The 23374-nt window shown below is 51.7% G+C and overlaps 9 protein-coding genes across 9 annotated transcripts; 4 read left to right on the forward strand and 5 right to left on the reverse strand.

Moving 5' to 3' along the window:
* Positions 1 to 184: 184 nt before the first annotated feature.
* Positions 185 to 1347, reverse strand: Z519_11797 (uncharacterized protein; the record flags this gene model as incomplete). Its single annotated transcript, XM_016769507.1, has 4 exons — positions 185 to 268; positions 337 to 560; positions 639 to 1111; positions 1193 to 1347. 4 exons carry the CDS (start codon positions 1345 to 1347, stop codon positions 185 to 187), a joined length of 936 nt encoding a protein of 311 aa, XP_016614143.1.
* A 1596-nt stretch (positions 1348 to 2943) lies between these two features.
* Z519_11798 (uncharacterized protein) lies at positions 2944 to 4494 on the forward strand (the record flags this gene model as incomplete). The annotated part of the gene is made up of 1 exon (XM_016769508.1): positions 2944 to 4494. One exon carries the CDS (start codon positions 2944 to 2946, stop codon positions 4492 to 4494), a length of 1551 nt encoding a protein of 516 aa, XP_016614144.1.
* Positions 4495 to 5068: 574 nt separating this feature from the next.
* Positions 5069 to 5915, forward strand: Z519_11799 (uncharacterized protein; the record flags this gene model as incomplete). Its single annotated transcript, XM_016769509.1, has 3 exons — positions 5069 to 5118; positions 5170 to 5466; positions 5528 to 5915. The coding sequence occupies 3 exons, from the start codon at positions 5069 to 5071 to the stop codon at positions 5913 to 5915; spliced, it is 735 nt and encodes a 244-aa protein (XP_016614145.1).
* Positions 5916 to 7586: 1671 nt separating this feature from the next.
* On the forward strand, positions 7587 to 8879 carry Z519_11800 (uncharacterized protein; the record flags this gene model as incomplete). The annotated part of the gene is made up of 3 exons (XM_016769510.1): positions 7587 to 7768; positions 7874 to 8100; positions 8197 to 8879. The coding sequence occupies 3 exons, from the start codon at positions 7587 to 7589 to the stop codon at positions 8877 to 8879; spliced, it is 1092 nt and encodes a 363-aa protein (XP_016614146.1).
* A 1009-nt stretch (positions 8880 to 9888) lies between these two features.
* Positions 9889 to 10449, reverse strand: Z519_11801 (ribosomal protein L24; the record flags this gene model as incomplete). The annotated part of the gene is made up of 3 exons (XM_016769511.1): positions 9889 to 10158; positions 10254 to 10366; positions 10431 to 10449. 3 exons carry the CDS (start codon positions 10447 to 10449, stop codon positions 9889 to 9891), a joined length of 402 nt encoding a protein of 133 aa, XP_016614147.1.
* A 581-nt stretch (positions 10450 to 11030) lies between these two features.
* On the forward strand, positions 11031 to 15452 carry Z519_11802 (uncharacterized protein; the record flags this gene model as incomplete). The annotated part of the gene is made up of 2 exons (XM_016769512.1): positions 11031 to 14982; positions 15091 to 15452. 2 exons carry the CDS (start codon positions 11031 to 11033, stop codon positions 15450 to 15452), a joined length of 4314 nt encoding a protein of 1437 aa, XP_016614148.1.
* Positions 15453 to 16741: 1289 nt separating this feature from the next.
* Z519_11803 (uncharacterized protein) lies at positions 16742 to 16930 on the reverse strand (the record flags this gene model as incomplete). The annotated part of the gene is made up of 1 exon (XM_016769513.1): positions 16742 to 16930. One exon carries the CDS (start codon positions 16928 to 16930, stop codon positions 16742 to 16744), a length of 189 nt encoding a protein of 62 aa, XP_016614149.1.
* A 3363-nt stretch (positions 16931 to 20293) lies between these two features.
* Positions 20294 to 20707, reverse strand: Z519_11804 (uncharacterized protein; the record flags this gene model as incomplete). Its single annotated transcript, XM_016769514.1, has 1 exon — positions 20294 to 20707. The coding sequence occupies one exon, from the start codon at positions 20705 to 20707 to the stop codon at positions 20294 to 20296; it is 414 nt and encodes a 137-aa protein (XP_016614150.1).
* A 19-nt stretch (positions 20708 to 20726) lies between these two features.
* Z519_11805 (uncharacterized protein) lies at positions 20727 to 21525 on the reverse strand (the record flags this gene model as incomplete). Its single annotated transcript, XM_016769515.1, has 2 exons — positions 20727 to 21449; positions 21472 to 21525. The coding sequence occupies 2 exons, from the start codon at positions 21523 to 21525 to the stop codon at positions 20727 to 20729; spliced, it is 777 nt and encodes a 258-aa protein (XP_016614151.1).
* Positions 21526 to 23374: the final 1849 nt, after the last annotated feature.

The raw sequence follows: 23374 nt of genomic DNA on the forward strand, positions 1-23374 counted from the left end.
AATGAGCTTTTGGCAAAGCCGGATCTTCTTGGTGGTTCAAACGACATGAAGCTTGGGGGATTGTGTTAGGTATAGAAAGATCCTCCCCTGCAGCGCTTGACTCGGGTTCACTGCAGCGATAAGCCCCACGCCATGCCTTGGGGCAATGTGCCTCTGGCCCTTTGGTGGATAGAGGGGACCTCAATCAAGCACAGGGCTCTTTGATTCCTTCTTTGATCAACCACCAATTGATAGGAAATCCAGTCCAGTGTCCGAAAAACATTCCTACCTAGATGACAACGTATCAGGACGACGTCTTTTCCGCGGGTCGATGTTATAGACTAGTCGATGACTTACTTGCATCATGAACCAGTAAGCTGCAGTATCCATCCCCAGCTGCTGGTCGAAGATCAAGAGATCAAAGACGGCCATCCAGCCAAAAAGGCCGATTTCGAAGAAAGTCAGTGACAAGAAGTCGGCCTTGGCAGCGCGGACAACAGTGCGCCAGCCATAATCGCCGGCCATGGGTGCGATGGAGAAGTACTGGAAGACAATCCCAAAGGCAAGAGCGAATACAAAGTCTAAAATAAAGGTATACATGTCAGCTGGCTCTGCCGAAGGCTAGTACTCCTCTAACTTGGGATAGGGGTATGGCTCACCCACGACAAACGCAGCATAGAGCATCCTTCCACCGATTGTCATTTCAAGGGAGGAAATCAGCCATTCCCCTACCAGGTCGCCGAGGACACAGCCAGCGCCACAATGGCAGGTTGCGATGGTGACGGTTGCGAACATGGGGAGGTCTGCATGCATGTGCGAGTGGTGTTGGTGCTTGTTGTGTTGGTCTGCCTCTCCGTCATGCCCTACACCATGGCTTTGATGGCTGCTCTCCGCAACAGCGCCGTCAGCGTCATGATGGTCAAGCGCCATCTGACCCCCGCTTGGGTATTGTTCCCCAGTGGCGTCATCCTCAGTGTGGTCCGGTTGAGACAGCGAGTGTAAGAGAGGATCTTCTTCTATGGTCTCTGCTTCATCAATTGACTGTGTTCCCATACCCTGTCGCCCGAACTGAATATATGTCCAAACGGTAATCGGCCATAGATAGAGTGCGTTGATTATGTAGACCGGAATCCTTCGGAAAGGAGTATGAGACAGCGACCCCGAGCAGGAAGCAGCGGTTTATAGACAAAGCCAGTCGAGCAACACAACTCACATAATAGCCATCATGTGCTTCCATCGTCTATGGTAGATAATGTCATATGTGATCCACAGTGAGGCGAGGGCCGCGATACCGACCGAGACCCAGGAGACCGCTGTAAGTGCGGGCGGAGGCGCGTAGTTTGAAGAGCCGCTGCGTGAACTTTCCATCCTGCTGTAGAACAGAGGACGAGCGATGGTCAAACTAGGTAAACGTATGACCTGGCAATTGTGATCAGACTATGCAAACCGAAAATGTTGCAAAGCAAGGGATCTCCATGATCGCGGACAAGTTGCAGTCGCGATGCGCGGGGGAAGATGGGGCAAATTTGCCGAACTTCCAATCAAGGTAACTAGGCAATGGGCATAGACACCAATAGTAGTATGTGATAATATTCTTGAAGAGTAATCAAGATTTGGCCGGAAATGATATTAGAATGTAAGTTTGTATGCCCTTACCAATTGCCTGTCTCGGCTGTTCGGAGTGAGAGAGTTGATGGCGTCGCCCATCGATATCAGGAAGAAGTAGTACTGACAATCCACACCTCATATCCACTCCCAGAGAAGTAAGGTCCAGTGGGAGGCGCACCATGATGCGCACCACGGTCGCAGTCGATAAACCATCACTGACCAAGCCCAAGTTGGTGTCTCATTGTCTGGACTATGGACCTGGATGCTGAAGAGCCTGCACCCCTACTCCATCCTAAAACCACAATTCGTCGCGGGGTTGTCTCGTCCTGGGAACCCTTTCCAGCAACATCTAGCGGAAGAGGACACCAGACAATATCGATGGGATGGCGATCATGTCCACTTTAAAGAAGCGGTTCTCCAGAGAAGCCCATAAGTCACACTCGTTGATCCTGCCTGCGCACCAGGGTTCGTCGAATATGGGCGTCGTCTTGAGATATAGTATTGTGAAGAGGACTGGGAGCCCCTCGAACTGTAGCAATGCGAGAAGCAAAAGCAAGGGCTACGTGAAGTATAATGGATGGAAGAAGGACCCTGAGTCCTTTAAATTAAAGTGCATATCTCCTGGAGAAAGATAACTTGGCGGGCACAAAAGGCCCTCGATATCCCAAAAGTGCTGACTCCGTACCTTCAATATTCAGATCGAAAAGGCGGTTATTGGGTCTGAAAGCTGTAAGCGAGGTCGAAGGGGAGACAATTAGAAGCGGAGCAGCTTTCGAGAACCAACAGAAACAAAAAGACAATTTCTAACTAAGCTAGGAGGCCGGCCATCTAATTTGTTCAAGGTGGTTAACCAGCCAATATGTGGTCTGAGGGTCACGCCATGGTGATTGGACGCTCAAGGTGGGAGGTTATTTTGAGGTACTTGCTTTTTTGCCTTCTACCAAGTACTTGTACTTGTTATATTCTTCTAGTCACATGTTTATGATGGTGATAGGATGTACCAAGTACTTGTAATCAACAGATGTACTTGTAATTGACTGTCCCGCATGTGCCATACTTGTCAAGACCAAACACGACAAGTCGAGGATGTTCTCCGTCGGTCTCTCAGAGTCGAGTCGAATCCCTTGATCACCATGACCAATGCTCTGGGCGCACAAATATCATATGGTCGGGGTCTACTAGGGACAAGCATCCAGTGGCGGTGGTGTGATCCCCGAAGAGGCTGGCGCGTGATCATCATCAGCCTCGTATCAAGCTAGCTATAAGCCTCGCAACCGCCAACGACGCTCGTAAGTTAGGCATGCCCTTGACCCCTAACCCTAGAAATTGAAGATTGCAATATTCGCTTATCTCACGATGACAGTCAAAGGAACTCCGTCGGTGGATTCGAGCTCCTTCACCAGCCCGGCGGAAGGAGGCTCATCCTTCTCGACAGCGTTGAGCTACCGCTACATCACACAAGGACAAGAGAAAGAGTGCGACAAATGCCATGTCGATCCCCACGTCAAGGGTGCCATGATGAGCCTCTTTGAGCATTACATGAGCAAGCATTGCGGTGATGTTCCGCACATAGATTTTTACCAGGCCGTCTGGAACGCGCTGAAAGCCTTGTGCGAGCTCACGCATCAGTCCCTGGATTCAATGCCAAAGCGCTGCCCGGTGGTGCCGCCTCGAACGCTCAAGATTGCAAACCTGGATTTCGTCGACAAAATCGAAGCTCTCCATCAGGGTCTACAACACCCTCCGGCTGAAAGAGCTAGAGCCACCCCCTCGACGACGAAAACTACCCACACAAGGTCGCCCTCTGCCGATACCGCTTGGAAAAGGTTCAGGGTTCTTAGCGATGCTCTTCGCAAATTTTCGAGAATGGGTACAGACAAAGACAAGCTCGGAACCAGTCCGTCTACTGACGCGGTCCGCGAGGAGCTGAGGATTCTGGACGGCGTCCTGCGCGATTTGCTCACGACTTCGGTGGCCAAGGAACACCAAGTCCTGTCAACGCTCCGAGAATTTGTGGAGCTCGTACGCGCATCGAAAGAGGATGAGCGCTTTCGACTCACCTGTACGCAGAGCGGAGAGCTGGTGTTCTCCCGTCCTCCTAAAATAGCCACAATAACAGAATGTATGGCAGGGTCAACAAGCACTGCCGGAGAAACCCCAATCGACGGGGCGTTTTCCACAATACGTCACGGCAAGATATTACATGACACCAAGACCCGATCGGCGACTTTGATTGCATTGGACCTTTCCCTCATCGGCCCGAAAGGGACTTCTGTCGACCACGCAGAGATCGAAATCACTTACAAGGACGAGCCCCGCGGTTCGCAGAGCGAGTTGGAGGCGAGCCAAGTCGTTGAACCGCATGACTTGTGGGGGCTGGGAAACGGCTGTCTTGTCATAGACGGCCGCGTATTTGCCCCTGAAATGGGTGCCGACGGACAAACACTGATGAAAATCTGCTCAGTTGAAGATGGTAAGCAATTCATCCAAGATGGAAAGGTTTGCTGGAGGGTTCGAGGTAGTACGGTGCAACATGCTAGGGGCAGTTTAGGAAGGTCGCACAGATGGGTTCTGGACGATGGCGGCGGCGACGACGGGGGGGAATCCACGGTACCCGACGCAATCCGGCTCGTCACCATCGCTGAACATGGCATGAAACCCTTCGACATGGAAGTGCAGATGAAAATCCATGTTCGTGGATTATGGAAAAACTCCTTTCGATATCGGGGAGAGCTGGCATCAACTCAGGCTGAGAAGTTCGTGATCAGGCCTGGCGTGAGTGACGATGTCTTAACCAGGGAAATGGCCAAGGACCTGGCTCTGGAGCAGTACAAGCCATCAGCGGTTGAACAGCCACGGGAGAAGCCCAAACAAACAACACAGGCGTGCCAGGAGTGCCAGGCATGATTTTCAGGAGTGGAAGCAGCTTGGAGCTGTGGGCACGACAGATCTCGAATATTATCCAACAACAAAACTGGAGGAGGGAAGATCCATCTCGCCATGCCGCCTCGCCGCCTTAACAGTGCCAAGATGAGAGGCTGAACAAAGACACGTTTGCTGACTAATTAGTGCCGTTGCGAGCTCGGCTGGCGGCGGGCAAGCGGCGGGGTAAATACGCCTGGAGTGCCTGCGCCCTTGCAGTTTGATCATTGATGCTCGTGTTCTGGAAGCCTTGTTTTGTCACTTGTTGCGATTAGTTATCAGGGCACGCATACCATCGATTTGTAACCCGCGAGCACATCATTGCGGGGCTGGATGACCTTGGGAGAAAAAGCCATAAGTTCTTAAAGTGAACGGGGCTGACCAAAAGAGTCCGCGTCGCTGTCTGCGACGATCTGCTCTTCTCGGCCCGCGGACCAAAGGTTCAATTGCACTCGGTGCCTTCATCCTCTATTTGTTGCAGATTTGCATGACAGTGGCTGTCGGACAAACTGCCCACAACAGGCTTCGCATTGAGGCTCAGAGGTTGACTTCTCCTACCATGGCATCCCCAAAAGCCTGGGCTGTGGTTGCCGGTGTTGGGCCTGGCACGTAAGTCTTGACGCAGGAAATGATTTGGAGAATAATACTGACCCTGGACAGAGGTGCCTCCGTCGCTCGTCGGTTCGCAAAGAACTATGCCGTCGCCCTTCTCGCTCGGAAACCAGCCAACTTCGAACCTATCGTCAATGAGATTAATGCCGCTGGCGGCAAGGCGATCGGCATCAGTACTGACACCTCTGATGGCAAGAGTGTTAAGGCTGCCCTTGAGCAGCTGCAGAAAGAGATGGGGGGTGCGTCGCTCGCAGCCGCAATCTACAATGTGGGAGGCAGGTTTGTGAGGAAGCCGTTTCTTGAACTGACGGACGAAGAGTTTGAGAGTGGATGGGAAGCCAATGGGTATGTTGTGAACAAGGCTTGGTGAAGGGAAAACTTGCTGATGTGACTGTCATCTGATCAGGCGAGGAGCGTTTCACTTCTCACAAGCCGTCCTCCCACTCCTCCTCAAGAACACAAACGCTGAATACCCGCCTACCCTTATTTTTACATCTGCCACGGCAGCTATGAAAGGCTCCGCTTTGTGCGCGTCCTTCGCGGCCGGGAAGTTCGCAATGAGGGCCGTGGCCCAATCGTTGGCAAGAGAGTTTGGACCCAAGGGTGTCCATGTGGTCCACGCCATCATTGATGGTGTGATTGATATTGAGCGCACAAAGGAGTACAAGTTTGACCATCCAGAGGCAAAGATTAAGCCAGAGGCCATCGCCGACTCGTATTGGTACCTGCATACTCAGCCCAGGACGTGCTTCACCAACGAAATCGACATAAGGCCTGCGGTTGAGAAATGGTGAGGAGCACTGTGCACAACTCGGGCCGAGTGCATCTGGCGACTGGCCTCCTCCGGTGGAGTGGAGGCTACCAGATCCTCTCTGGGTCCCTTTCTGGAACGGAAATACGCCCGCTCTCCGGATCGAAGAATTTTCATTATGGAAGAACAGCCCCAGAGAATTCACAGACTCGCTCTCTCTTGTGTCTGAGAGGGTCTTCAAGAGGTCTCGGTTCCGAAAACACGGTGGGAACCTTTCGAGGCCACCGGATGACACTTGCCAGCTCCCTGCAATGACTGAGGTGGCGCTGGGAAATTTATTTATATTTTGCCTTAGGCTCACAGAGAGAATAACACTATTGGCCATTTAAATCCTGCAGGTTGGATCAATTTGCAGAAGGGTGTGTTGCGTTCCCAGCATCCGGTCCGCCGCAGGCTTATTCACTCGCGCTCGCGGGCAGCACGGCTGCTTTGGCAGCGTCTCCGAGCAGGCTAAACCTTTTGGAGGCTTTGCTCAGCGTCTCCCATTAGTCGATGCCGTCATTGCTACCAATGGTACTGACCAACATCCAGGAGAAAAGACAGAGCCTTCGGAACTTCGGCCATCAAACGAGGCTGCAAGGGGACGGACTCGACCGGAGAGGTGCCGTATCGTCGCAAGAAAAAGCATGTTGAAACGTTTCGACACCTGTTCTCGGCGTAATTCACAACGACAATGCATCACCATGTCCTTTGGAGTGGAGTCGAGTGGCACGCCGTACTCAAATCATACGCAATCGAAGCGTGTTCTTCTCCACATGGAGACCCCAGCGATCCATGGGGTTCAATGACATTGTTACAGTCGCTGTTCGCTTTATCTCCGCCTCCACCGAATGCATCCCTCCAGGCTCCTCACTTCCTCCCAGGCCCTGATCGTTCCGTTCAATCACAGCTTTGACGGAGACACGATGACGCACACATCAATCTTTTCCACCGAGGCTGTTCGCGGTATCGCAGTGCCTGTGATTGCTTCTCTTCAACAGGGGTGTCGACAGGGTTGCCGAACGATACCCATCGATGCCAAACAACACGGCTCCGGCCACCTGAGCCTACCTTCCTCTTCGTATTCTAGCTTCGCGCTCTTTCGTTCATTCAAAAAAAAAAAAAAAACCATTCCCCATCAAGGAAATTGGCTTGCTGATCTGGAAAGGTGGCGTGCTTGCGAAGCTTGTCTATGATCAAGCAATGACCCCCTGCATGGCGCAAAATCTCTCCTGACAGGTCGAATCGCTTGCATTGCTTCATAATGACACCCGAGAGCTCTGTCCCCAAAGGCATGCGTTGCTGATACCACATCTACCGAATCCCTCGTTGCAGGCCTCGTCATTGAACGACCCTATCTGTCTCCAATCCACTTGTGGATTCGGTTTCCAGCCGAGCAGTTGTCGAGCGCGAAATGCACAACAACGGCAGGGCCGGAAAGTATGCTAGTTATGAATCAACAAAGTGGAACGAAATAACGTGGCAACGACCAAGGTCGTGGTTGTAGGTCGTGGCCTACATCTATGGCCATTCACCCCAGGTTTTGAGAAATTATTGTGGTTACTGTTCCAATCCGGTTCCCCAGATCGTCTCTCCCCCAGATTGTGCGAGTGCAGCATCCCCAGATTCTTGAATATTAATCAGAGTCGATCCATAGCGAAGGCGCACCTCAGCCATGGCTAACCGCTCTCCGGAGTCGATGACACGACAGCATACTCATGACATCGAACTCGGTGTTTCGGAGGTTCTCCAGCGGCATATCACTCGCCATGTGGTTGCCCCAAAGCCGGTCTCCCAGAGAAAGCTCAATTTCGAGTACAAGAGACCGCGAATTCTGCGGGAAATGATGGCGGAAGCGTAAGTAGCCTCATCCGTCAGCTCTCGATCCAGTCTGCAAGGGCTTTAATTTGGAGATTTGCCCCCGTATCCAGATAACATTTTCGATGCTAACCGGGATTCTAGCACTGGCGTGTTCTTCTACGTCTTTCCCGGTATCGCCTCTGTGGCCTCATTCACTCTAGCTACGACCAATGGCGTTGGGGCTGCTGTCGGGATACCGGTCTTTGGGTCTCTCTTCCAGATTGGTTGTGCGTTCGCCATGGGAATCGCATTTGCGATCATCACCTGTGCACCCACTAGCGGTGGGCACTTTAACCCGGCTATCACTATTTGTTTTGCTATCTGGCAAGGTAAGTGGAGCTTTCTGCTTTCCCTCTACCACCGTCGTGACCTTGTCCGACCTTCTCGAATTCAGAATATTTGCCTGACACCTTATCAATAACCAGGCTTCCCTTGGAAGAAAGTACCGCACTATATTTTCTCTCAGATCTTTGGGGCGTTCATCGCCGGCTTGTTTCTCATGGCGTGCTACTGGCCACAGATACAAGCTGCCAAGGCCATCGATATCAAAGAGCACGGTACTGCCGTTTACAACGGCGGAGTAGCCAGTATATTCTGCACGTTCCCCAATCCAGACCAGTCGAATCAGGGATATCTCTTCTTCCAGGAGTTCTTTGTGGATAGCTATATCGGGATCTTGATCTGGGCTTGTCTCGATCCCGCCAACCCCTTCGTCAGCCCCGTCTCCGCACCGTTCACGATAGGTCTTGTCTACGCAGCCATGGTCTGGGGTTTCGCCGGAAACAGCATCTCAACTAACCTGGCAAGGGATTTGGGCACTCGTATTGTCGCCGCCATCTTCTTCGGCGGCGAGGCCTTCAGCTTCGACAACGGCTACTCGTGGATTTCCATCCTCGTGAACATCCCCGCTACCATCTTCGCCACGGGGTACTACGAGTTCTTGATGCGGGACAGTCTGCAGAAGATCCACAAGGGACATGCTGAGCACGAGGAGGGCGAGGAGGGCCTGTCCAGGTATCTCTCCAAGGTCACTGGCATGGATGTGCCCATCGCGACGGAGCGCGGTGCCATGAATGCTGCGAACGGCATTATTGAGAAGCAGTTCTGAATCACAAGGGAGAGACGCTGCGTAATAACACGTTGCGCGAGGATGCTCACAGCAACGTGCGATCTGGGAGCGTCGTCTATGTAGCCCAGCAGGCCCTCAATGTATTCCGATTCAAAGTATATTCACGTACAACTAGGATACTACCTCAAAACCTCGTATTCGTGGGTTGGCTCCACAAATATGCCAAGACCCTTACTCGGCCAATGAGCTCTATTCATTATCGTCTGAAGACCGCCCAGCGAGCCAGGCAAGCCACGGTAAAAGCTTGGGCACGCCAGCGACTAAGAGTGGCGGTCTGACAGAATGTCCCACTGCCTCATTTAAGAGCCTCTGGAACGAAGGAGGGGTTGTGCAATAGAGAATTGAGCAAAGGAATACTGATCACAGAATTCAGACCGACAAAACAAAACCCAGTGGAGAAATCCAAATCACGAGGTGTATCGCGCTATGGGGAATTGTCCCTCGCCATCAAATCCTGCGACTCATTGAATCGTGTCCTTGTCGACAGTCTGCCGGCGAGCCCTTTCCACCCACTTTTTGTAAAGTGAGAATGAGAAAGAAAATGTTTCAATCTGCGCCAGACGTTTACCTTGGGCAACCACGTGGAAATGAGGTAGACAAGGAGATAATACTGGCAAAAAGTTTCGAGAGGCTTTTTGAACGCCGAAAGCTCTTGCGTATAAAAAAGGGAGGAGGAAGAGGAAGAACAGAAGAAGACGTCTGCGTCCAGCGGGTGAACTTGACCTGGAGGTCTCTTCCTCTTTGAAATGATTTTTCGTTTCCATTCAAGCCACGAATGAAACGTCCGGGTTTTCGGGTATGTATGACGCCCCTTGTTTCTACCAACTCATTGTGTTGATAACGATCCTCGTGGAAACCGCTGACGAATGCTCCGAGTCCGTCTGAATTGTTTTTCCCACCTCAGCCCATGCATTGGCATGAATCCGCTTCGCGAAGCGGCCCCCCTAACGTGCGCACGCTCTCAGCCTCTCCCAATGTGTGTTTGCGCCTACTCCTTAGACTTGACAGCTTCTCTTCCCTTGCCGATCCTCTCCAGAATCTTCTCCCTGTCCTTGTCAAGCTTGAGTTTCGTCACGACAACCTTGCTGGGATGAACACCGATTGGTACGGATTGGCCGTTCGACTTCTCTCGGGAGACACGTTCGATGTGGATGAGGTATTTCAATCGGTAGACAGAGATGACTTTTCCCTCGCGCCCCTTGTTGGAGCCTCGCACGATGGTGACTTCGTCGTCTTTGCGGATCGGAATGCTACGGACCTGTTTTATTTTTTCAAAGCAAAAGTAAGACCTTGAGTTCACTTTCGCGGAGAGACATGCAGACAATTCCTTGGGCAGGGGTCGAGAATTCGTACATTATGCTTTTCTCTTAATTCCTTGCTCAGAGGAGCGCTCATGATCGTTCGTCGCACGCTGGAAGGGGCACCGAAGTGGAGTTTGCGAGACTTGCGCCTCGACGAGGCAATACCTGTAGGAAACTGTCAATGTCGGTTCTTATCATGTCAGTCTTCGCCCTGAGGGGTGACTCGCACCATGGTTCGTCTTCGTCATGGTTGGGGATTTCTGGCGAGGAAAAGGAATGTCGAACAATGGACGAGATCTGAGGTCGTCAATCTAGATGCGATTCCCGAATTTTGGGAATTTTGCAGTGGTGCGAAATCCGCATGTGCCAAGAAATTAATTAGGGCGGAGCATTCAGCGAGGCTGCCGCATACTCCCCCAACTCGCCTTTGACTGGCTGACGCGACCAGCGCGGCCGCAGCCTTGTCTCTGGTGCCCACCTGCGCTCCGCGCCCATGTCTGCGCCCCGTGTATTTGTTTTTGCGACGAGTGAATTCTGGTTCATTTGCAAGTTAGACCTTCACCATTATTAAGACGGGTTTCGATACCAGCGGACTGAGTGCACTCAAGTCAACAAACTCTTCTTTCATAACAGGGTACAACCCAGCCTCCTCCACGCACGCGGATGTGCCGACACGACTGATAAATGGATTTAGAAGGCAGAAGACGACAAAGAGTATGGGCGGAAGACGGCCGGCTGGTCGCCATAATTTCCTAACAGCTGAAGGCCTGTGATGTCTTATCCACGGCTCACAGTCTACTGAGGATCCTACGATTCGCAAGAAATGAACATGAACGACCCCTACAATTATGCAGGACAGTCAAGCGCGAACAATCGTTATGCCACACAAGCTTCCTATCTGGGGAACGGTCAACCATCGCAGTATGCCTCCTCCGGCTACGATTGGTCTGATCAATCCCAGCAGAACTACTCGAATAGCTCGGGCCAACGATCAACCTACAACAACGGCGCCTGGGACAGTAGGATGACACAGGTCGGCTCCCACGATGATCCAACGCAGAAGGGCAATTATCCGGCGCAAGGTACGGCAGTTGGTGGTGGCGGCCGCGGGCACAATCATTACAACTCCATATCCTCAACCATGACGGCGCAGAATAGCTCGGGTCTGAACAATTTAGCGTCAGGGCTAGAGGACGCAGCTTTGCAGCGACGCGGGCATCATCAGCAACACCCAACTGCAGCGTCAATTCTAAGCCAACCACCTACTGCTGTGAATCGTGTACAATCCCCGGTCACAACACAAAGCGCATCGCCATGCGATACCACCCAGTCTTCCAATTCCGGGTACCAGAATGATCTTTCCTCTGAAAATCCACAAAGTTCCTTGATCGGATCAGCAACCGCTTTGGTTGGGAATGTCGGTGCTCGCTTTCAACAGGCATCACCGGCAATGAGAGGACAACCATCAACCTCACCAGTGATGAACCAGTTCGCCCCGACAAGTCAGCCGGTTTCACAGAGATCTGCCTCGCCGTACGTTCAACCTCAGGTCACCAAGACGCAGTCCCAGGAACGTCGGTCCTCCATCACTTCTCAGAAAAATTATGGGAGTATCAATTCAGCAGTCTCGAGCAATCAACGGAAAGCCCAGCAGATCGCGAACAACGGCCAGTATAGACAGGGCCCGAGTCAAGACGCTCCGCAGCGAAATTCGCAGCCACAATCTCAACCGGTGAACAGCATCTCGAATTTTGTTATCTACTCAGCCGAGGAGCCGGCTCCAATCCAATACTCGGAGACTCTTGAACTGCAGTCAATGCCGAATTACGTTGACCCTACCCAGGTGTTCAATCCGTTCCATAAAGAGCACGAAAGACGGCGCAAGGACGCAGCAGCTCAAGTAGAGGCGGAAGCAAAGCGAAAAGCAGCAGAAGAGGCCGCCGCAAAAAAGCAAGCCGAAGAAGTGGTATCTGCGGCGGCTTCCGCGAAGGATCGAGAAAAAGGCGCCACTGCCGCAGCTACAGCTTGGGCCATGATGAAAGAGGCCAACGAAAAGAGAAAGCAGGTTAGAATGGCAGCCCAACCCCGACAGGACCTTCCTAGCGGTAGTGAACCTCAATCTGACAAGCAGCCGGAATCTGTGGATAGTGAAGCGGACATGGCGGCTGGGCTTAAGGCAATGATGAAAAGAATGCAAGAGTTTCGAAACAGGGATCCGGCTCTCTTTCGAAAGTTGTGGGACGACATGCAAAAGACATCATCAGCCCCGTCAATACCAGCCCCATTGCCCTCGACCTCCCCTCAGATGAGAACACAGCAGGCACCTCCAACTACTCAGAACCATCCGTCACCGTCAACAACTCCGATACCCCTTCAGGCACCTCCGCCGCAACAGGCACCTCCACATCAATCTAAGAGAACCCCGACTGTATTGACCCCCGGAGCAGATCCAGAGACTCTTTCAATCGCGCCGCCGGGAGCTAGGCTCAATGGATACAAAGTGGTTGTTGAGAACAACCCAGAAGGACTGCCTGATTTGGGCCGCTTCCCTGCTGAACGACGTATCAGAACATCATACCATGCCAGGACTTCATCCCAGAAAGATGCTACTGGACAAAGCACCGCAAATCCAAGCCCAGTCGAGACGGGCGTCAGTTCCGGACAAGCGACTGTCCCCCTTGCCCCTGAGCGAAAAGCTGCAACCCCCATTACACAAGGCCTCCCTCCTCGAAAGCCAACCGGCGAGACCATGTGGCCTGAAGACAAGCGAAATGCTCTTGCCGAAGTAGCCGTCAAATTCCTAAAGGCTTTCCCTGAAAATGCGGAGATAGGGATCTCCCCTAAAGACATCCACGGGATCCTGGAGCAGAATCCGAGTTACACCGACTTGTGTATGATGCTCGAGAAAAAAGGTCTCAAATTCCACAGAGGTCAGTTCGCGAGACAACTTTTGAACCACGTGCCACAGCTGAGAGGGCCAGCAAAGACTCCACTGCCTCCAGCTTCTGCTGTACAGTCACCTTCTCAGGCACTGGTACCGACACCAGTTCCCGAAGGTCCTGTCGCTACCAGTCAGCCAGAGGTAACGCGCCCAGCGTCGTTGCCAATTACTTCTTCTGCTCCTGAAACTGGCATGAAGTCCGGCAAGGCATTTCAGGCAGCAATGCCCCCTATTTACAGAACCGAGAGTCGCCTCTTGGCCCCTCCAAATCCACCAATGCAACGGCCAAAGCCTGCCAGGAACCATTATCAAGCCAACCCTGAGCCCGTCCCCGGTTCGAAAAAAGCAATGGCGCAAAAAAACAACTTCTCAGAGTTGATCGACCTAACGGCATTGAGTGATAACGAGGACTATGTTATGTTGAAGAAGCAAGCGCGAGCCGAGAGCCAGTCACCTGAACCGATGAATCCATTCCAGGAGTATCCCAATCAGCCCTTACCTGCCTATCCGCCTCCGCCTCCGCCTCCGCCTCCCCTACCATATACGGCCCCTGGATACCTATGGCCGCTGCGATTTGATCCCAATTACCCCCAATACGCACCAAGATATATTCCGCTTCCTCATTATCCATCAACCGTATTCCCACCAACCCCACCCCCGACCGTGCCCCAGCCGCTGCCACAGCGATCGGTCAGGATACTTGCTAAACCCGTCAACAAGGAAGAAGCTTTGGGCAAGACGTACTATGACGCCAAAACAATAGCTCGAGATATTCTGATTACGGCTGGCAGACATCCATCTGAGCGCCCACTTAACGCTCACTTGGCAGGACTCCTTGGGAGTTACGTGGATATTGATTCTGATCTGAGCACCTTTGACTGGGAGGCAGTAGATCCTGGCGGGCCTCCGGTACCTCGAGTTCCGTATGCTGATGTCCCGACTGAGCCACCTCGATATCGCCTGGGACAAACAGGAAACCGCCGTTCTAAGGTGCAAAGCTCGCCTCCGACATCTGAGGCGAACACTACACAGAACCGCTTGCCGGATTCGGAAAAGCGCGGAATACCGCCGCCTGCGCCCGCATCTTCGCACCCACCTGCATCTGCGCCTGCGCCAGGACAAAGGGACAAGTCCAAACCTCACACAGCCCAGTCGCCCACTCCACCGGCGCGAGGGAGCTCAGACTCAAAATCAAGTCCACACTCACGAGGTCCGCGTGTCCTCCCACAATCTCAAGTTGCAGAGGCCAAGAAGGTGCGGCAGTCGTCTCCGAAACCAGTGATTCCCCAGAAACGAAGAGGAAGCCTCATTTCCTCAAACGGATCTCCTCACCTAGAGCGAACACGGCCGACTCGATGGGCGTCTACTCAAGTCACTCCCTCAAATAAACCGAAAACAATGAGCGAAGGCGCATTCTACACGAGCGGAAAGAGACGAGGGCGACCTCCAGGAGCCAAAAACGTCCACCCAACCTCTGGAGCGAGGAAGAAGACAGCGCAAGAGCTCTCTCACGTTGAAGTCACTATCCCTTCACCTGCTTCGCCAAGCCTTCCTGTTTTTAAATGTCGCTGGAAAGGCTGTCACGGACACCTTCACAACCTTGACACACTCCGAAACCATGTTTCCAAAGTGCATCGGCCAACACCAGAGCAGCTGAAGGAAGAAGGCGGTTATATCTGCTGGTGGAAGAGGTGCAAATACCTCGTGGATGACGGAGAAGGCTCTCTCCGTCCGTCTCAAGTATTTGACAACTCGGAAGAGTGGCTCGCACATATTGCGAAGCAACACTTGCACGAAGTTGCAGCTAAGTTAGGGGATGGCCCAACAACCAAGATCATCGGTAAGCAAAATAGAGCGGGACCGAAACCCTTTGATTTCTCAAGATTTCTTTATCATCCTTCCGTACAGCATCTGTCAAATTCTTTGGCTAGAACTCTTTCTCACACAGATCCTCAGACACTCCTCCATGACAAAGCCCGTTACCTCTCGGACGAACAAGGGAGAAAGACCACACCTGACGTATCGGTCAAGTCCGTCCAAGACGAATTGGAAGCCGACACAATGACACTACTGAAAGCCGACCACGATGATGTAGAGAAACAGGCTCAAAAAAGTTTCATGAAAACACATCGAATGGAGAAGAGCAGCCCGAGGGCTGTTGCAGAAGAGACCCTCAAGGCTATGGCGGCAAGGAAGGCCAAGATTGGACCGGGAATTGACCGTGGTGGTTGTGTTTTGGTGAACGAGGCGAGGAGGGCTACCCTCATTCAAAACCCAGGGATTCAGAGGGTGGTTGATGAGGATTACTGATGAGAGAACACGTCAGGGGTTGCATGAGCCAAGGACTCGCTCAAATATTTACGACAAACCTAACCAAAGGGAAGTGGTTGCTTCAATGAGACAAGTGACGGGAAATCGTCATTAGCGGATGGGCCTCGCAACAGCGCACAGGTCGACGTATTTGAACACTCCATCTTTGAGTGATGGATGATTTGAGGATGAGCTTTCCAACCATTGTGAGATGCCTGGTCAAAACAAGAGGGCACCAGCCTTTTCATCTTCTCCACCACTGCGGTCATGTCAGTGTCAATAGCTGCCTACGTAGTCGCAGACACCGGGGCTGCTAGTTGATCCAGCAAATCAAAGCATCAAATTACAAGGCTAGACAACATCATGGTGACTATTGGGAAATCCACAGTTTACTTAATCTTCAGTTTCAGCTTGCTTCTGAGATACTCTGCGGTGTCTTTTAACCTATTTTGGGGAGTGATGGTAAGTCTTATTTTCGGCCATCACCCTTTCTTCTACGGCTGCCGTCTTGTACTCAGGCGACAGGGGGTTTCATTTGGCATCACCTGTTGAAGTGATCCCCCCCCCCTTTTTCCCCTTCTCTCCCTCCCCCCCCTCCTCTCCGTGTGTGTGTGTCGCGAGATCTCCTAAGGAAGAAAATAAAAAGAGACAGAAGTTTGATGCCCTGTTGCGAATAGCAGGTGGGAAGGTGGGTATTAGGTCAGAGCATGCCAGGTGAGGCGCGACAAGGCAAAGGCAAAGGCAAAGGCGAGGAGAAGGCTCACGCGTCCTCCCCTAAATTGTTCGGTAGCCCCTTTTGAAGGTCTTGAAGCGTCGTTCAGTTGCTTGCGCGTAGTGGTACATATTCTCGATATGGTTACATGATGGTTTATTAACATGGGCCCTGTCCCGCCCACGCCTAGGTGTCGGCTGCGGCTTTATGCTGCAGTTAGGCAGGTGTCGAACCAGGCTTTTGTTTCTGCTTTTGCTTTTGTAATGCCTCAACACTCCAGTCGGCCATGCAGGATGGGTAGGGAAGTATTGGATGAACCTGGTGTAGCTCTGCATAGCACGGTGTGGTTGTATGGCAGGATCTATTGTCCCTCTCGCTCTGTTCCTCCTACCATCTTCGCTGCTTAGGTCTTCCGTGCATCCTCGTTGCTCTATGCCCAGCCGTGGTCGATGTCATTTTCTTCCTTTCTGCATGCGTGAGTTTATGCCCTTCAAGACAGATCCGCCAACTTCGAGACCCGGCGCATCGAGTTAATGGTTTTTCTCTGCTTCTCTCTTCGGTCGCTGTGCTCTCCCTCTCACCGAGTCTCCTCACCCAGACCTGCGGGCTTGACAGCCCCAACGCCCGCCTTCTCATCCCTCAGCTCCCCGTCCAACTTCTCGTCGCCCTGTGCGTTGACCTCGAGGAAATGGTAGAGTACAATCAGCAGCATCGCTGCGCTACCGAGGAAGATGGCGAGGCTGTACAGTTGAGCGTCTGTTATCATTGTTTCCTTTCTTTTCTTTCTTTTTCTCTTCCCTATCTGATCCTCTTCCTTCTCGGCGTTTGGAGACTTTCAGAAGCTGAAGTCCAAAATGTGGAATGCCAACGGCTGACGTGAGGCCAAGGTCGAGGGAATGTAGCGGAACTGGGTGAAATCGTAGGAGGCAGGGTGTATAGTTATGAATGGACTGCTTGGTGTCCGCGAAGAGTCAGTCTTAGGTGCGTGGGCTTGAGTTGGTTACAGGAGGAATTGCGAGAGCTGTGTCAGATTCGGAGGGAAGAGCACCGAGCTAACTGGGTGAGTAGCACGGTGTTTTGGAGTCAATCAGAGAGCGGAAATCCAACGTCGCTGTCTCACTATCCTTATTGGTTTGGCCGTGGGCTATGCGAACTGATCGAGACTGATTGAGATGCAAAGGAAGGTGTGTTAGGGACGAATATGGGAAGAGCAGGAAGAGGTCGCAATCAGCCCGCCATTGAAGACAAGAGTCGCTTGCTGATTGGCCAGCCTCGTCCGCCGCTCTCTACCCTCGTACTCGGCGAGTCAGTACTTCTCAGTCACCTGCACTTTCGATATGTAAATCGCTTGATGTCTCCGCCGCGTCGAAGCTCCTCCGCTCGTACTAGCACAAAATGTGTACCGTGTGTCGATAAATCCATCTTCTAGGTTGCCCAGTACCGATCAGGACTGCCTCGTTACGCCAGCCAGCCTCACTCTGAAAAAAAAAAAAAAAAAAAGACTGGCTGCCCGAAGAGCAGTCGGCTAACGAGTGCCAGCATACTATCTCAGATGTCAAATTGCATCGATGATAAAGGTGTATGCAAGAGGAGTGCTCTTTGGAACTTACAACCTAGAAAGAAGAAGGCAGTGAGCACAATTCCCGGCTTGTACTCAGGAAGGCCGTCGAAGAAGATTTTTGACCGCGACGGGGTCGATTTATCGCTCTCAAAGAGGCATCCAACAAGGGGACCTCTCTGCCACTGGATTTACAGTGAACTGCGCTTCGAGCCTCGACTTGCATGTATCAGCTGCAGTAGCGTGACTGGACAATGAACGGAACCCATGTCACCCACAGCTCTCAAGGTATCAACCAAGTTCGGCATGATCAGCCGCAAGTTGGTCCGGACATGGAAATCTGTCTTCGAAGCCGACGGTTATGACAACGGCAAGATGTCGATTCCTATAATGGAGTATGGTGTATTCAAATGCTGTTCTGATATTTGTTGAGCGCTCCAGTAGGACTCTGCTTCCTTCTGGGATGAGGTTGGTGCTGCCTTTGGCTCGTCCCAATTTCGATAAACGGCCAGCGAGTTCAACAATCGCCACGTCCTGGGCAGGCAAAGCGATGCCATCAAGTTGGCTTAGCAATAGCATGGCCACTGGAGTGAGAGCTTTTCGGCTTCGATTATACCAAATCGCCATAGATGCTTTGATCGCCTACGATGCATCCCAACTCGCATTCGTAAACACTGGCTAGTGGAATCCAGGCTCCGGCGATTGAGAAGCGATTGTTCTGTTCCAACAGCAATACAGCCTCATAAAATAGCTACTTCTCGCTTTTTAATGTTGACGCTCAGGACTTTTTGGCCACCCGGCCCAGAATCGTCGAGTTTTTCCAATTGGCGAGTCTGAAGCAGGTAACGATCTGCATCTCTGAATTCCCATTGCACACCTATGGGTTGGAGGTTTGCGCTCTGGCATTTAGTTTTGTCGAGGTTTAGCAAAAGGCTTACGAAATCGAAAATGTAATCAGTCTCGAGGTGCTATTCTCCGCGCAGTAAGCCGGGGTCTTATATGATGTTGCTCGCGCCAGAAATTCTTCTCGCGAATTTTCTGCTTGAACCCCAAGACACGATCAAGCACCGTGCCTGCAGGGAGTCCAACGATCCAATCCTTCACAATTTGTGGCTCAGATGGCCGAATGAAACCATGCTCAACATGAAGGGAAGCAACAATTGCAAGTCCCAACCATTGGATTGAGCCAGAAAAAGAGATGATGCAAGTCATAAGTGTCCTTGATTTGCTTTGGGTCTTTGCTGAAATCGCAAGTGAATTTCGAGGACGCTGAAGAAAAGCTGACGAGACTTGCAGGTCCGGAGCTCGGTACGAAGACTTGACGATCGCCAGACTTGAACTGATGGAACGCATCAGCAAACAGCTCGAGCCGATTCAGGCAGGAGAATGAATGAGGAACCAGATAGCCAGGCCAGTCAGCCCAGACAGAGGACACGTAGTCGTGCGGCTTGGTGCGTCGTTTGTCTGTCTGAGCTAAAATTTCACGAGCCCGGACGAACCAGAACGAGTCAGAGGGCGCAGTCGAAGTACTGCCAACTTGCAAGACTCTTCCTATCAGGAGCCGTGCCATATTCTTACCTCTGCGCAGCTCTAGAGGGAATTCACTTGTCGATAGCGCTTCTGAGTAATCTTTGAGACTCTCGCGAATGGCCAGCCATAGGCGTTTTGAGCTCCTCCGCCTGACCTTTTCGATAATCTCATCGTGCGGTATCCCTTTGGACTGCAATTTGCCATACAGCATCAATGGCAGACCTGTCAAGTGCTCAGCCTCCAAGGTCAGGTTCCCCGGTTGATGGCAGTCTGCGAATCCTTGCTCCGCCCAGCATACTGAGATTTGACCCCCATACCGCAGCTCCTCTGATAGCCAGATTCAGTCAACGCAGGAGCACTAGCCATATGCATAGATAAACTCAGTCCCTGTGCTGGTGTCGCGCAGCCTTTCGTAGGCTCCCCCGCTACCCGTGGCGTGCCAAAGGCTGCAGACTTGGCGCCCCAGTGTTAGATACTGCGACCCCGGTTGCTGCAGACAAGTCTGCCTGCGCTTTCGATATAGTAAGTCATTGTTTTGGGTCAGATCACAGCGCGCATTGCCAGAGCTCGAAGACGCAAGAGTGGTGAAGGCACAGGTGGCCGTCACCATTCTTTCACGTGGCGCAGTTCTGCGAGGTCCAGACAAGACTTCCGTAAAGCGATGGACGAGCGGTGCATAGATGATGGACCAGATGTCTAGAATGCGGGAAGAACCATCAATTTTAAATTATTTAGTCTACACGTTCGTGTCACTTGGCATACCCCGTAAGGACAGCCACATTATGCGACGGCCTCCACCGCGTGGTGGATCTGAGGTGGAGACGTAGTCCAAACTAGGGTTTCTGATAGCGGAAACGAAAGGATTGCTAGGAGTTGACCACTCTCAATGACATAGCCCCACCAATGAAATCAAGAGGACCGGAAATACAAGAGTCAGTATTAGGTGTCACGAGCAGAATATAACTCGTCCTACGTGTGGACTTAAGAAACGGAGCTGAATCAAAGAAGATAGCTGGTACAAAAGTGACTGAAACTTCGCTTTCATCGGTAGACCAAAGTCGGCAGGGCTCCACTCCCGTAAAAGTCGGTCGGGGTAGAAGGGCGAGAGGATTCCCATTGCTGTTCCGCTAACGCATCGGTCAGGTCTTCCTCGTTCACGACGAATGCCCTGGCAGCAAGCAGATCCTCCAAGAGCCCGTCGTTGTCCTCCATGTCCATGCTGACAGTCTGCGGTGCGGATGTGCCGGGGAGCTGAATGCCCTGTGAGCGATTGAAAAAATTGTCTTTGTCCCAGATTTTCTTGATGCGTCGCAACTCCTGGTAGTTGTTCCCATAGTACGACTTTTCGTGGGCGTCTGCCTTGAGGGAGTCGTCGGGGAAATTCACGAATGTGGCCCCTCGCACCATGCCAAATGGGCTTAGATTCGCCCTCATCCGGTCCAGAAAGCCCCTCATGTTCATCTCCAGCCATTTTTCATCCCCCTGGATCATGATGTATGTGAAATAAATGCAGCCACGCCAGCGGAAGGCCGTGTCCCTCCTTTGCCTCTGGTTTGCCGCACCACCAGAATGAATAAAGGTAACCTGCAGAGTGCCTGTCTCTCCTGCAAATTGCTCCCGGAGCTCTCATCTCGTCTCTGATAATGCGGGTAATTCTTTCAATGCTCCCTTGGGCATGCTTAAAGACGAATGAAGTATAAATCTGGTAAGAGCGGTTGGTAGGAAAGTACTTTTTGGTCTCCTCGATCCACTGCGCCGCCAGAGTCTCGTGAAGGAAGCGGGATGATATCTCCTGCAATGACCGCCGTTTGAGTTGTTTCTTTAGCTCTGCATGTTGACTAGGGTCGTTCGATATCGTCCAGTCATCAATGACTTTGTTAAAAGCTCCCCGGCCACCATTATAGTAGACCAGAAACCGGACGTCGAGATCGGTCCTGACGTTCGAGAGGTCGCACAGCCAGGTGCTGTCAAGCGTCATTTCATCCGGCGAGCTCCTGGTATAGAAGCTATTCATGGTTGTCATGAATAAGTCAATGGCTTGACGTTCCGGAAACCAGGTGTATTGTCCGGCGACGACGACATTGCTCTTTAACTTTTTCAGTGCCAACTTCATTTCGACGACGACACCGAAGTTTCCGCCGCCAGCACCTCGGAGGGCCCAGAACAGCTTACCCTTGTCTCTTTTCGGATCATCGCGCTCCGAAACAGTAAACATTCACCTCATCTCCCTCCGCAGTCACAATGGTAAACTCCCTGACGGTGTCGCAGCCCATGCTGAAGCTTCTTGTGAAGGGGAAAGATCGCCTCCCAGCATGAATCCGCTCACTCCCACAGCGGGACTGCGCCCACCATTGACGACGAAACCATCAAGATGCTTGCTAACTAATGTCTTGTAAACATGAAACTACAATGCACCACCCTTGACGGTCACAGTTTCTGGCTTCAAGTCGAGGTTAACCTCATTCATCAGACCAAGTTCCATTAAGATCCCGATATTCGTCGTTGATCCTCTCGCATAAGAGTGACCACCATTCTTGATTGTAATCAGGATTTTTCGGGCTTTTGAAATTCTGATAACGTCTCGCACATCACACGAACACTTGGGCCGAACAACACAGGGGGGACTCGAGAAGTGATAGATGAGGTTGGCCGTGGCAATATAACGCCCATCGTCATCCTCACCAGGTTCATGGACTGGGATTCGTTTGGATTCGAAATTTTGATGGTGTCCTCCATATCTTTCGAGTATGGAATTGTCTCGCGAGCAATGGGAGTTTGATTTGACATTATTGACGCAAGTGGTCGACCTTACCCAAGTCACAATATAGGGGAGATGATAATGCAGACAGATGATCGAATACAGGAGCTAGACAAAGGGCCGGATTGAGCTTGTAAGATTTATTCTTATACCTGGCACATTACAAAGCTTTGCAAGTGCCAGATATACCTTTGATCTCGATGCCCAAACCGGGACCATTGGGAACCCGTTAGTTATGCACAACGACCATCTAGGAAACACCGCCAACTCTGCGGTCTGGCGTTTGAAAGCTGTCCTTCTGCTATCCTTAATATGTTGACCGGCAAGTAAAGCGCTGTCCAATCATTCTCTGGCTCCTGGGTTGCCAGTTGGGCAATGAAGGGAACATAATCAAAGAAATGACAAGATGAGGCTGTCCGCACATCTTATATACAGAAATCTTCACCTTTGGGTACCGCGCCCTGGAATCGCAATTTCGGCAAAAGCCATGTTCAAGAGAGAGCCACTGGCCAAGATGTCTACACTTTAGGGACGACGACATCCGAGACGTACCTCTTCAAGAAGAAAGATTATCACATGGCATATTTGACCCTGCAGGAACTGGTGTTTATGAGATTATGTCGAAGGCGCTTCACCTGCGAATCCGATGCGTTCCACAATCTCCGGACAGAATATCTGGACCATACCACATCCTCCTCCGTCTGCCGAATAGCTGAACCCTCGTTTCAAATTTTCAATCCAATCCAGCGCAATCTTCAGTCTTGGCCCTGTGCCACATGCCATGAGTGGTGTGTGCAAGCAACAACAAGAGCCGCAAAACGGGTGACGAGGACTGGATTCTGATATCACCACGTTTCAACCCTCAGAGCAGATCGGCAATGTTAAGAAGACAACTGGTGATTCCAAATCTGAACCTCTGCAGGAAGAACGGGCGTGGTCGCTCTCTATTCGCCAGAGGAGGAGTAAACCAATCATCACTTATTGCGCAGCGGTTCGTGCTAGCGAGCATTGAGGTTGTCTAACTGTACGGCCACGCATTGATCTTTTTCGAATACGGGAGCATTCGTCACCGTCTCGGGCAGGTTAATAAATTGCTGAACAGAGGGGGCGGATTCTCTCAGCACAGCACTCTTCGTGTAGTAACTATCTTACACGGGTAGGATTGAGTTCGCATTGAATGTAGACTGATACTGTATGACAATAGTCTGGCAGTGCTGATACACCAGGATACACTATGTAGTTCACGGCTTTCGAACCTCGACTTTGAGCTCCCCCAAGTACACCAAGCTGTTCGGGTCGTCCAAGAAAGTAGTTTAGCAGTCTGCAGAAGCCAACTTCCAGCCGGTGTCCACGTCTTGGAAAAG

Source organism: Cladophialophora bantiana, assembly GCF_000835475.1.
Source record: "Cladophialophora bantiana CBS 173.52 unplaced genomic scaffold supercont1.24, whole genome shotgun sequence".
In the NCBI taxonomy this organism is placed as follows: domain Eukaryota; kingdom Fungi; phylum Ascomycota; class Eurotiomycetes; order Chaetothyriales; family Herpotrichiellaceae; genus Cladophialophora; species Cladophialophora bantiana.